At 36.8% G+C, this 14,188-nt stretch overlaps 1 protein-coding gene across 4 annotated transcripts in view; it reads right to left on the reverse strand.

Annotated features, from left to right (window-relative positions):
* Window positions 1-14,188, reverse strand: part of LOC136032025 (ankyrin repeat and BTB/POZ domain-containing protein 2-like) — a 195,492-nt gene that overhangs the window by 146,103 nt on the left and 35,201 nt on the right. For 3 of the 4 annotated variants that reach the window (XM_065712108.1, XM_065712106.1, XM_065712107.1), the window contains exon 2: window positions 12,435-12,600. In XM_065712108.1, the coding sequence (XP_065568180.1) occupies window positions 12,435-12,562 (128 nt within the window). In that variant the 5' untranslated portion in view covers window positions 12,563-12,600. Of the gene's footprint in view, window positions 1-4,594; window positions 4,755-12,434; window positions 12,601-14,188 lie in introns of those variants that run through there. The other variant, XM_065712109.1, reaches the window with a different exon arrangement.

A 14,188-nucleotide genomic window follows, 5' to 3' on the forward strand; every position in this document is an offset into this window, starting at 1 on the left:
TTCCCATTGTTTATGCATAGTATTTGGTATTGGAAATATTCATTTTTCAAGACATTTTTCAAGGGGGATTTTCTGCTGGGAGGGGATTTTCCACAGTGAAAATTTTCTGTCAGGAGGGAAATTCCCAGTGTTGAACTTTCCAGGGGGAATTTTACACAGGGGGAATTTGCCAGAATTCCTATACAAAATACTTTTTATGTATCTTGCTTTCTCTTTGGCCACTCAATTAAACATGTAGAGATGTTCTGGGGGAATTGTCCGAAAGAAAGTTTTTGCGGGTTGGGATCGTTTGTAGGATTTTCCCATGGGGGGGGGATTTGCTTCGGGAGAAATTCTCGATGGGGGAATTTTCCCCAGAAGCAACTTCCCGCTGGAAGAGGGGGGGTTTCCGGGAAAAATTTCGAGAGAAGGGAGGATTTTCGGCTTGGTTTAAAAAACGATCAGGGAAATCATAGTCTTTTTCAAATGAAAGTTTGCTAAGGAAAATTTTTCAGTTGGAATCGTTAGCAAGAAATTTTCCGGGGGGAATTTTCAGCAAGGATAGAAGTATCGGCAGGGGGAAATGTATTTGAAATTGGAACAACTTTTCATGGAAACATTTTCAATAGGGGAAGAGATTTTTCATGAAGGGGGAGCTGGATTTCACAACAATATTTGAAAACCCCCCAGAAATTAAAGGAAAAAACCAAGTTTTTTCAACTAAAAGTAAATACTAACATCAAAACTTAAAATGACCAGGAATTATTTTGTATTTGAGGGAGTTTGCCCCCTCCTCCATATCAAACTCTTTATACTGAAGATAGACTTTTTGTCTCAATTCGTTAGGAATGACTCTAAACACAATGGCCGGTTAATTCGAATAAAAAGCTTTTTTTTAAAGTACTAAAAACTAAAGTGTGAAGAGCGAGTGAAAAAGAAGGGGGTAAACCTCCTCATATCATATACGGAATAATTTCTGTTCGCTTTAAGTTCTAATGTTGCTCCTTACTATTAACTGAAAGAACTTGTTTTTTATTGCTTATCTTTAATTCTAATGAAGAGATAGCGAAAATCTCAAACCATACCGTCCTTCCACATCGAGTTCGTATTCGAAAGGCTTCATAAGTTTAAAGTGAGCTAATAGATGTCATGGTGTTTGTGTGTATGATCTTATAAATAAATCATATTGAACTCTATCCTGAATCAAAAGCCTATTAATAATCTATAAAACTGAAGATCTGATAAGTAAGGCACTGTTTCTCCTCTTATGTCCCTATCAACAGCATTTTTCAGCCAAGAATGGGCAGTTAGCAATCTCATCTGCAACTTGCACATCCGTCAAACTTCAAAACTTATCTACCCCCCCCCCTCCATCAGCACCAGTAGCTTTATTGTATTTCAATACAGTTATCACTATGCATGAAAATCTTCAATTTTACCACATAATTGCGACAAGTGTGACAACGCTACTGCATATATGTATAGTGGCTCAAACCAACATATGAAACTATCCTTAAATGAATCCTTAAGTAAGAATCCCTCACAGGGAGAGGATAAATTTCACCGCATTTGAAATTTCACTCAATTTGAAAACTATGTGTTAATGCGTCCAGTTGTTAGAGGAATGCAATATTATGTGTGCAAAAGAAGAAATATGCACATTTTAATTTCACATGAGAAACGAAAAGCAAAAGTAATTTATGTGCAAATGAATGAGAATATTTCTTTTGTATAATTATAATTTCGAAATAGTAAGGTTTATTTATACCCTGACTTCCCTGAATGATTCATTGCATCCAAATCTAACATACATAAATGTTGTACCTACTTATCAGAGGTATACAATCGATTTTTGCTGCATCGCCAAGATCACAGTTTCACAGTTAGGAGCCATAAGGTAAAGGTAAAGGATACGGCATTAGACTTTATAGTCCCTACCGGCGGTGCTGATCTCCGTTTCTTGGCCCTTCAGCCAGGAAGTGCAATGGGGGGTTGGGGGCCAACCATCCTGTGCTTTCGCACACCCTTCCTCTTTACCTTCCCCAGATTTCTCCAGGTACCCATTTAAAGCTGGGTCTACTCTGGCTAAGCTTACAGAGTCACGCCACTGATTCCCGTCCCAAACTGAACAATTGGGTACAAATTGATGGTACACCATCAATTTGATGTTTTCTAGGGTGGGCGCTTTGGAACAAATTTGAGGGAGAATTATCCCTTTTATAAACAAGGATAGTCAAGATTGTTTCTTTTCAGAGCATTACTCTCACTATTACTGCTACTTCTAATACTACTATTATTGCTGCTACTACTATTACTACAACTACTGCTGCACCCACCACCGCCACTACTATTCCTACTACTACTAGTACTACTGCTACTACTACTACTACTACTACTACTACTACTACTACTACTACTACTACTACTACTACTACTACTACTACTACTACGCTGCTACTACTTCTAAGGCTAAGGCTATTACGGAGAAAATTTCAGCGAACATAAAGGGTAGAGTTGAACTAGATAAAAAAAAGCACTATGTGTAAGTAGGTTGTCAAAACGACGCATCAGCAATATCGTTGGAACGGCTTAGAGCATTGAGATAAAACTTACTGGGTATGTTGAACTAGCGGAGAGGCACTCAATGCATACTACTGCTGCTACTAAAATAAACTAATGCTACTGCTATCATTTCTACTAAGGCTAAGGGTATTAATTTGAAAATTTCAAGGAATTTTGAGAGATGTTGAACTAAATCAAAACATACTATGTGCATGCTGTTTGTCAAAAGTGGCAGATCCAAAATAGCTCAGGAACGGCATAGGATATAAAAATTAAGCTTTCAGGGCATGATGAGAGGGATGTCCAACTACCCCAAAGGCCATATGCGCATACTAATACTAATACTACTACTACTGTTACTACTACGGTTACTACTACTGCAAAATCGAAGTGAATTAAGGTGAAAATTTCAGAGAACATTGAGGAGAAAGTTGAACTAAATCAAAAAACACACTACGTGCATACAGGTTGTCAAAAGAATGTATAAGCAATATCTTAGGAACGGCTTACATTATTAAGCTGAAACTTTCTGGGCATGTTGAGGGGAATGTTGAACTAAACAAATGATAGTATATGCTTACTACTGCCACAATTGTCACTACAACTAGTGCTTTTACTGTTACAACCATTATTAATAATACTGGTACTGTTATTACTATTGCTACTACTACTACTAAGAGGATTAAGCTGAATAATTCAAAGAATGTCGTGGGGATATCAAACCAAACCAAAACACACTCTGCGCATACTGGTTGTCAAAAGAACGTATCATCGATGTCCCTGGAACTGCCTATGGTATTAAGTTGAAATTTTAGGGCGTGCTTAGGGGGATGTTGAACTAAATCAAAACACACTATGCGCATGTTCCTACTACTATTTCTACTGCTAGTCTACTACTTCTAGCCAATAGGCGCTATGTGCGCTCTTGTGTTGTGTCCGTCATGATGATTCAGCATACGCCTTTTTTTCGTTGTATTGTTGATTATTCTTTTTGTGTCATTCTTCGATGACTAAATTGTCTATCGATTTATAACATTTTTTTGCTACCTCTCAAAGATTTTATGCTACATGAAAGAAACTTTCGGAAAGTAATTAGGTTCAGAGAAGGTATTCTCAAGTTCCAATTCCCACCGTAAGACGTTATGGATTCTGTGAAGACCAATCTTTACTTATTATTATTTCTTCTTTAAGAGTACCCTTCTCAGGGACTCTTGGACATGGCAATGCGGTTCCCAGGATTTTCGCCCAAATCTAAGTTAAATTTATATTTTAAGCCCTATTTTCCTAATAATGCCAGCCACTTATTCAGGCTGCGGAGTCACTTCTAAAAGATTTATTCACCGAACATGGCATTTTCCCAAGTTCATGATAAATCACTGTTTTGGAGAAAGGGAGGCGGGAAAATACTTGAAAACACCTTCCCATATCGCTATTCTAGCTTTAGTTTCATTCCTGGAAGTTTTATTTACTAAAAAGAAAAAAAAAACAGTTCATTACAAGTCGATATCCTGAGTGGTGCCAATAGCGAAGTGGGATCACCCCCTCTAGATTTTGAAAAAAATACCTTACTATTTCTTAGCAACTTTTTACTTTAGCTATATGTTATATTGAACACGCAAGACCGGCTGACTGCTTGTTTGTATTTGTTACCCCTATGTTTAATTCTTTACAGCTATCCCCCCCACCAACCATGTCAAAGCTAACCCCTTTTCTTAGGTATGTTTGTTAAATGTTATTGTGTACATTATCTCTATTTAGGAAAGTTATCTTTGCCCCCGGTTAAATTTGTTGAATTGGCAGCCCAAATGTTCTGAAAAGAGGGGGGAGGGTACTTAAAGGTACCATCTGAGGTAGCACTAGGGGTTCTAGAATAGGAACCTTCTTAAAATTGAAGTTTTACGGTAATAAATTTTTAAAGTTCATAGTAGAGCAGCCAGACATCGAAAAGGTAAAACAAAAGTGTAACCAAGAGAAATTCTGACGATAGATAACCTTGGTTGACACACGTCACTAAGTTGGAAATGAATTAATGTCAGCTTTTTATCTAACATACCTAAATCTATAATGGACTAATCCGTAAGTGCCAGCTTCTGGGTATGGCTTATCAGGATGCAAAATTGGAGTGTTCTCAAATGACAGTTCAAATCTATCCATCTCTATTAGAAGCTTCTCACATTACATTAGAGACAGGTCATATTCAACTGATATTCCCCGCTGATAATTGTCTACAAGACATAACTTGGCTTTAGCAATTCGATACGGTAAAATACTGTCCTACTTCGGTTTGCAGCAGTGGCCCTCGAGCAAAATACCAATTTTGGAACTAGTTGAAATACCGAGCACGATCTATTGCGAATCACTTCTTTTTAACACTTAACAAAAAGCATCCTTTTAGTTTCCGAAACAGTAATCATACCAGCAATACACTTCACCAAAAGCACGCTTTTATTTAACTGATATTGGAAATTGAAACTATTTTCTTCCGCTTTTAAGAGGAATCTTCAAGCTGACAGGTACATACCGCTGAGTAATATAATGGAGGTCGAAAAGGGCTTCGGGTATGAAACCCGCGGTGGATTTATTGACGTCTGCCAAGTTAATTGCACCCCACAAAAGCCCCCACGAATTGACTTCAGTAAACCTTGACGAATGTACTGCGAGTCAAAATTTGATCCCCTTGACGTATCTTAAATAACTTTTGAAGAGAGGGTTGATAGAGGGTTTTGCAGAATGAAGAATGCAGACAAACTTTTGTGTATTGTGGCGTAGCTAATCAATTAAGTGGAGAGTAATGATTAAAGAAATATAATAACATGTCTTGACTAAGAAATTAATAATTCTTGAAAAAAAAAAAACAAGTCAAGTGTTTTATGTAACTAGAATTTTTAACTTCACTATGCTTTGAACTTTATTTAAACATTCTTTTTGCTCTAACGGGCTTTTACTTTCTTACTTGAAGATGTTAATAGGCTCTTATTTTTGATTCGGTGCACTAGTTCATGCGCATGCCTAGGGAGGCCTTCAGGTCCTCACCTTCCCCCAAATATCGAGATTGTCTCTCAAAGCGTTGGCAACAATGGCCAGGAGGTGAACACGCTAAGAATTATTCCGTAGCGTTTAGCAACCGGCGTTTATTATATTTATTGGTAATAACGTATCACAACACCTACAGAAATTTCGTCAGAACCTGAAGAACATTATAAATGGTGTTACACGAAAAAATGTATTGCTTTTGCGGATAGCCGACAGATAGAAAATGGAAAAGAGATGACCAGTGTTTCTCTTGTAACAAAACCTTTTTTTGTTAAATTTCAGGCTCACGAGTTCTTTGTCCGGTCGTTTTCTGTCTTCAGAGTTTTTCTTTTCTTTTTTATCACTATCTCTTCAGTGGGGTTAATCCGTAAATCGTATTTACGATTCTCTTTTTAGAGCACCAATAGTCTTACAACCCCCCCCCCCTTTTTGCATCAATATGGCACAGGCGCGTCTATACCACAAGGACATCTCTGCATCGCAAGGACGCATCCACTGATTATGGGGCAAACGGTCAAAATAATGAAAAAATTAACAATAATTTTTTTTGTCATAATTTCATGGTGATTCAATTGGCGAAAAGAATTTGTTCATTTTACTTCAACTGACTAAGTTCAAAGGGAACTCACTTGGTATTTCTTAAGTTTCATTATAGTGGGTTTTTTTTCTTGCTCCTTTTTCTGTATGTTTTTTAATTTATTTGACCTCTAGATAAAAATAATATCAGGACTGTATTTCACCTTTTTATGGGGTCCTATATGACTAAGTAAAAAAATGTGAATTTTTTTTGGCTGTCAAGTAAAATTTAGAAGTTTGTGTTTGTCCTCACTTATCGCAGGAATGGGCGAAATTATATGACACTGAAACAAACAATGGAAGTAATTATAGAAAATAGCAATGTGCCTTACTGGCAAAACTGCTGGATCGTATGCATCAGCAGGTAACGCTCAAATGTTGCCAATAGTAAAGGACCATAAGATTTCATTGTGCTATGTTTGCTTTTTTCGGCTACACTCCACAAGGAAGGAGTGATCGTATAAACTTGGGAAGGGCTTATTCGATTGGTAATTTGAAGTTCTAGTCGCCTTTTTAAGCGTCAATAATAATCGGAGGGCAACTGGTATCCCACGCGCGTTATTCCCAAACGTATCCGTTTGATTAAATAAAAATGCCTCCAGGGTGACTAAATCTCCATAGCCCCCAGGGCAAGGTTTACAATAGGTGCAAGCTGCCCAATGCTAACATATAATGTTTTTATGGAAGGGATGGTCGTATAAACTTTGGAGGGGGTTCATTCGAATGGGAATCATAAGTTCTAGCACTCTTTTTAAGAGTCAAAAGTGATCGAAAGGTGACAAGCCCCATCCCCCTCTCCACACTCTTTTCCCCAAATGCATCAAATTAAAATTTTGAGGTAGCCCTTATGTTCAAAATAGTCCAAAGGTCGTATAACTATCCCTCCAGGATTGACCCCCTTGATCCCACGCGGAAAGGGCTATAAGTTATGCAAGCTACCCATTGCTAACATAAAAGTTTTTTTTTTATTGGAAAAGAGGACTTGTTTAATCCAAAATGTTTCAGGGTATTGCAAATTATGGTTTAGGGCTTTTAAATTAAAATCCAAAAGCTTAGGGATAGTAAATTATGCAATTTGCCCATTGTTTATATGCAGGATAAATCATTAGAAAAGGAACAAATGTTTGATTCTGAGTGTACCCGAATAGATTAAGGCGACACTTCGGAAAATATTGAGGTATCTGCTATACTATATCAAAATACACTATGTGCATTCACTTTATCAAAATGAGGATCTGCAATATCTTAAGAATGGCTAAGGGTATTAAGTTGAAAGTTCTAGTGCATGTTGAGGGGGATGTTAAAAAGTGGATGGAAGGATGCTAACCCCTTCCCATGCCATCCCTCCAAAACATTCAATCGAAAATTTAGAGCAACCATAGTGTTCAAAATACTTTAAATGTAAAATATATACGCCTATGGGAATGACATTACCCCCCCCCCCCCCACACACACACACAACTTTTAAGGGGGGTGCCGAACACAATAAACACACATTGTGCACATGTTGGTTGTCAGAAAGGCGTATCAGTAATATTCAAGGAACGGCTGAGGGTATTAAGTTAAAAATTTCAGGGGATATGGAGGGGGATGTTGAAGAGCTATCAGAGGACGACCACCTTCCTTGCCCTCTTTAGATGATTCCTTCCCTCATAACCGATCAAAACTTTGAAAAGGTGATTTTGTTAACAAAGTTAAAAAGATAAAAGGTCTAGAAACTACGCTTTCAGGAATGCAATGCCTCTCCCTTACAGCTCCCGGGGCAAGGATTGCAAATTATGTAATTCTCCCTTTTTAAATGCAGTATTTATCATTAGGAAAAGGTAGATGTTTGATTCTGTATGCTTTCGAGAAGGCTAAGGATATTAAGGTGAAACTTTGGGGAATATTGAGGGGCATATTAAACTAAATCAAAAGATACTATGTAAATCCATTTTATCAAAGAGGCATATCTGTAATATGTCAAAACGTCTGAGGGTACTAAGTTAAAACTTTCAGGATATTTTGAGGAGCGTTAAAAGTAGCCGGAGGGCACCCATTCCTCCATCCGTTCCATTTTTAGCTACCTTCCTTCAAATGCATCTTATGGAAATTTTGAAATAGCGTTTTTTTTCAAAATTGTCAAAGAATCAAATAGATATATTCAATTAAATTGAACATATAAGTCAAACTTAAAATGGACAAAAACGACTACAAACATGATATTTTATGTTTTTTATAAACCAACATTAAGGGTGATTTAAACATAAAATGAGTAAAAAACTATAATTATTGAAAAAATAAAATCAAAACGAACGGAAATTACAACCAAATATAAAGCAAAACCTAAAATAGAAAAACATTACCACACATAGCTGTGGTTTTGCCACGGCAAAGCGTATTTTTCAAAATCTAGGGGGCAATGTCTTTGTGTCGATTTTTCTGTTCAATACGAATACCAAAAAAAAGTATTTTTCAACAAAAATACCAAGCAGGGAAAAATCTAGAGAAGGAATAATATCGTTAGAAGGCTCATTCAAAGGGAGTAGGCACGCCTTTTGGGGCCTGAAGACCCGATAAGTGAAAGTTGTTGTTAGGGATTTGGACAAAATTCGCAATATGAGTACTTAGGGGATGATAGCTTCCCTCTCATTACAGAAATGTAGTTTGTTGCAGAGAATGTTAGTGCTTAAATAGCAAAGTATTGTAAAAAAAAAAAAAGTTGAATCTTAGCGTAAACAACATTTACATAATTTTAGAGAAAGGGGCAAAACACACCCAAAAGGGATACTACCTTGATGGGAACTACTCCATCAAATTTAATACGTCTAAGAAATTTACAGCGGAGATTTAACGCTCGTATATACAAAAAGAAGGAAACAATTAAATTATATTTTTTTTACTAGGGTCATGGATACGAGTTCAATTGTTGTTTCTTTATTCTCTCAGGGGGGATTTGTATCAAACTAGTTTTAAAAAATATGGAAAGAGGACTAAATTAAATGAAATTTAAATTTTCAAATTATATTACTAACTTTGAATGACTTTTTGTATTTTTACAATAAGTAACTATCATTAATATAATAGACAAATTCATACACTCTACAATATGCATTGGAACTTGATAGTTTTTTTTACTAAAGTTCCAGATAACATGTCTTTGAATGGCTTTCAAGATTATGGGCATTAACCCAGGCGAAGAAAAATGGCAAATACTCTATTTCATCATTAGTACCCAACCTTTCTTCTAGCGTTTCGTGCATAATCTTCAATAGAATAAAAAAGACATTGCCTACGATCGATCATTACTTTATTTCTAACTTGATTAATCCTTGACAGGTGCGTTTCATCTGCTTATTCTTCTTCAGGTCAATTTTTTGTTTACATTCTTTCGTGCAACATTGACGAATGAGATACAGTTCAATTAGACGGGTAAAAGAAGTGAAGCAATTATACAAATGTACTCAATATTAAGGTGGTTACATGGAGAGAGAACAACTTTCAATAGCGTTAATATGATTAAAAATAGGCACTTAACCTATAGGCACTACCTAGGCACTTAAATAAAAACCTATTTTGAGGAAAAAACTCTGTCACCCTTCTAAGCCTCCTTGTCTTTGCCTCGAAGTTCCAACACACTATCAGGGCCGGATACAAAACATTGACGTTCCTAGGCCCAAGTGTATTTGCTACTCCGTTTTTGCGAGATTTTTTAGGAAGTCCCCGAAAATTCAAGGATAGTGGAAGCACTGAACAGAACGCAACTGATGAGCCAAAAGTAATGAAACAAAGAGGTGATACACAAGTCTCAGCTACCATTCTTGGGAAAAATCTGACGGAATTGCGTCAGTGCACCCCTAGGCCAGGGGCTTATTGGTGAATCGAGGCCTGCACACTATAGGCAATGGTCATACTCTTAATGAAGAATACTCGACTTAAGCCACTCCTTAGAATTTATGTCTTTAATGCATGTGTTTTGAATTTATTTGAACCTTTAAAACAAGCACAATTCACTCATGCAACAAAGTAAACTTAAAGCTAAGAAATAATGCGTGTGAATGAAGAAATGCAATTTCGAACGAACAGAAATTAGAGCATACCATGAAGTCAAACTAAAATCACAAGGAATGAATACAACTGAGTGTAGTATTTCCAAACACCATAAGCCCTGCTAACGGCTACAGAGCCAGTTTACTGAAAACTAAATAGATTGGTCAAGATTACATTTATTTCCAATTCTTTTCAAAAAAACTTCGAAAGAATGGATTGAAAAGGAAGAAAACCTAGTGAAGGCTATGCTGAACTGCACATTGATATCTATAGTAAGTAAAGGGTGACTTTTGTCAAAAGTAACCAAACTCCAAAAATTGTGTATTTTTACCATTCCTGATGTCAGTAAGACTGAAGACGGCAAAAGGTCCTTTACCTTTTAACAAGGATTTAGTAAAGTACGCTCTAAATTTTAGCGCAAAGAGTAGGATTTTGAGGAGGGTGGCAGCCTTTCTCGTATCTAGGATAATATATGCTTGTTTTAGTGTCCCTTTTTACTTCAATGGAAAAACTTAATTTTTTAAATTTAATTTTATGTCTGCTTTTAATCTGCTACATGAAAAAACTATCGACTGCAAAATAGTGAGCATAATGACGGAGTGGACGACCGCGTGAGATGTGACCACGAAATTGGTAGATTTTCGTAATGCCTTTTGACATTTTTAGCAGGATATACATTAGTCATTTGTTGGTCTTAGTGTAATAAAAGCTCTCTCCCTGACACCTCTATTCTACCATTTTACACCTTCCGCATCGGACCCGTAGTAGAAAATATATGTGCTCTTCTTGGTGGGGCCTCAGCGACTTATATAGTTCCACTAGACCGTCAGATAAAACAAAGCCGTCAGGTTTAAGCATCTGGAGGTAGTACGCCTGAACTCCTCCAGTTGCTTCAGAATGTTGACATGAAAACTGTCGGCATTCTACAAGTATAGAGAGTGGCCAGATTTGGCGCCAGTTTTGGCACTTTTGAGGTAGTCGCGCATCGAATTTTTCAAATCGGCGCATTGTTTTAAGGTGGAAAATTGTTTATTCGGCGCAATTGTACTAGAAAAATGGAGCTTTCGGCGCATTTTCACTTTTAGGTGACGCAACTTTGGACCAAGCAACTGGCAAAACTGCAAGTATTTGTTATAAACTCCCAAGAGGATTTCTAGAATGTTCTCTGCTAGAGTTGAGGCAACAAAATCTTGCTGTTAACCTCCTCGCAAGACTTGTTGGCAGGAATATTTTTCAGATAGCTTCATCTAACGACAATTGCCTGGTGGAACAGTCTTTCAGTAAAAGCACTCTGAAAATCCACATGTAGACTCATTTAAGAGGGTTTTCTATCGTTTTACATTGTAAATAGAATTTAATGTTGCAATAGCCAACCTAGCCTAGCAAAATATCCGCTTTCGCCGACGCCAGTAAATAACTAGGAAAGATGGTTTAGGCAGCCAAGACTAGAAAATGAATACTTTGAAAGAAACTTATCTTTGTTTACAACTGCAGATTTTATGTGAATTTCCCAGAAAAGAGCACCCCCCCCACCAAGAAAAAAATATCCGTGAACGAGCCTGGAATGCCAAACATGGATTTTTAGGCGGATGGCTGGAAACATAAATTTGGCGGTGTAATTTCCATAAAGATACCATCCCTCTTCTAAGATACCACTAACATAATTCTAAAACTATTCTGACTATATTTTCTAATAATGCTAGTAAATTTTGATAGGTAGTTATGAATATGTTAAGTCTTAAGTAATCGGAATCACAAGAAAATTGAGATAATTCATATATATTTTGCGTTTCAACCTCCTTTCTGTTGTAGTTTTGATCAGTAGCCTATTGACAACGAATTCTAAGCTATTATTAATGTAAATAATAGTTACCAATACTAAATAAGCTTCAAATGGTAGTTATTTTTCATGAGACAGTTTTATTTTTTCAAAAAGCATTTTAAACTTTTAGGTACTATGGGTGGTGATTCACTCTTTACTAAGTTACAGCTATTCCTGCAAGACAAATTTGTTTTGTTTGTCATAGAGTGTGAAAATCTATAATAAAAATTTGCACTTATGCATAATGTTGAGGAAACATAGAGATTTATCAAAAACGACTATTACATTTTAATAAAAATTTTCCTTAAAAATGAAAAAAAAAATCCTTTTCTGCATTCGAGAAAGACAATATTTCATTACTCTCCTACTGTGAACCAACCCCGCGCTGCAGAACAATACCGAAAACTGTCATCATTCTAAGAATAAAATTTACCTCCTGGGTTTGGGCCTGATTATTTCATGACCAATGTCAGCCGCAGTTCTGCCTGGGCTCCGGTAATGATCCACATCACGAAAGTCAGGTATAGAATGTTGACGATTGTTATGACCAGGATGACTCATTTGGTAAAAAGACTACTCCATTTTTCAAACTTAGTATACTGAAAATATAAAAGCGCTATTTTTATTCAGGTGGTATTCACAAGTAATCATACGGATCAGTCTCCAGTTAAGCTAGAAGATGCTTCATTTTCCTAATTCAAAGACCACTTTTCCTTCCATACCTTCACACAGGGAGGTTCGGAGATCCCCATTATTCCATCGAATACAACCCATTTCATTTCACAGAATACCATCTATCAGAAAATGAGAAAAAAACTAAGGTTTAAAATTAATTTGCTGTACCCCTCCCCTATAGTAGTCGACTGACCCCCTTCCCTGAATGATAAGACCTATCTGATTTAGGTTTTTCTGAGATTAATAGGAAATTGACGTGATCAAAGATTATTGACAACCAAGAAATATGTAACTTTACTGGGAAATTATTTTGCGAAAATATTTAATGAAGTTAGTTGGCCTTAACAAAGAATAAAAACCAAAGAAAAGAAAAAACAAGAATGGTCTTTTATAAGGCAAACGAAAATATTGGACGAAACAATACGGATCAAAGGCAACGCTATGCCGGTGCCTAAAGTAAAGGTTATAAGGCTTCAATATTTTATATTTTTTTCCCAGTGGTACTTCATATTGAAGGGGCGGCCGTATAAATAATATAAATAATAATATAAATAATTCTAAGGGGTTCATTTGACTGAAAACCGGAAGTTCTAGTGCCATTTTAAGAGTCAAAAACGATCGGAGGGCAACTAGCCCACCCCCACTCCCTTTTTTCCTCAAATACAATTGGTGAAAATTTTGAGAGAGCTAATTTATTAAAAGTAGTTCAATGATCAGATAACAGAAACTCCGGGGTTGACATAGCCCCCCAGAGCCCGGGGACAAGTGTTGTAAGTCATACCCAGGGGGCATGTATGATTTTCACTGAAGATGTGGTCGTATAAACTTCGAAGGGGACTCAAATGATTAGAAATTTAGTTCTAATCCTCTTTATAAAAGTCGAAAGGAATCAGATGATAACTAGCCCCCTGCACCCTCTTTTTTTGTACATCTATCCGATCGAATTTTTGAGATGCCATTTTGTTCAAAATAGACCAAAGATCATATAACAAAAACTCTGGGGTTTATACAGCCCCCCAAATCTAGGGGCAAGGATTGTAAGTTATGCCCCGGAGGTATATAAGATTTTTATGGAAGAAATGGTCGCACAGACTTTGGTAGGGGCTCATTCAATTATTAATTGAATGCCTCTTGGGCATGTATGATTTTTTTATGGAAGGGGTGGTCATATAAACTTCGGAGGGGGTTTATTTGCTTAGAAGTTGAAAATTCTAGCTCTATTTTAACAGTCAAAAGTGATCGGAAGGCAACTAACCTCCCCCCCCCCACCCAACGCCCTTTTCCCCCGAATGAATCTGGTCGAAATTTGGAATTGCTATTTTGTTCAAAGTAGTCTGTGCATCATATAAAAATGCCAGTGGGGTTGACACAACCCTGCAAAGTCTGGGGTGAAGGCTTGTAAGTTATTCCCCGGAAGCGTATAAGGTTTTATGGAAGGGAATGGTCGCATAAACTTTGAAGGAGGCTCATTTGATTTGAAATCGGAAGTCTATTTAACTTTTAAAGAGACGA

Source organism: Artemia franciscana, chromosome 10 (assembly GCF_032884065.1).
Source record: "Artemia franciscana chromosome 10, ASM3288406v1, whole genome shotgun sequence".
Classification (NCBI taxonomy): domain Eukaryota; kingdom Metazoa; phylum Arthropoda; class Branchiopoda; order Anostraca; family Artemiidae; genus Artemia; species Artemia franciscana.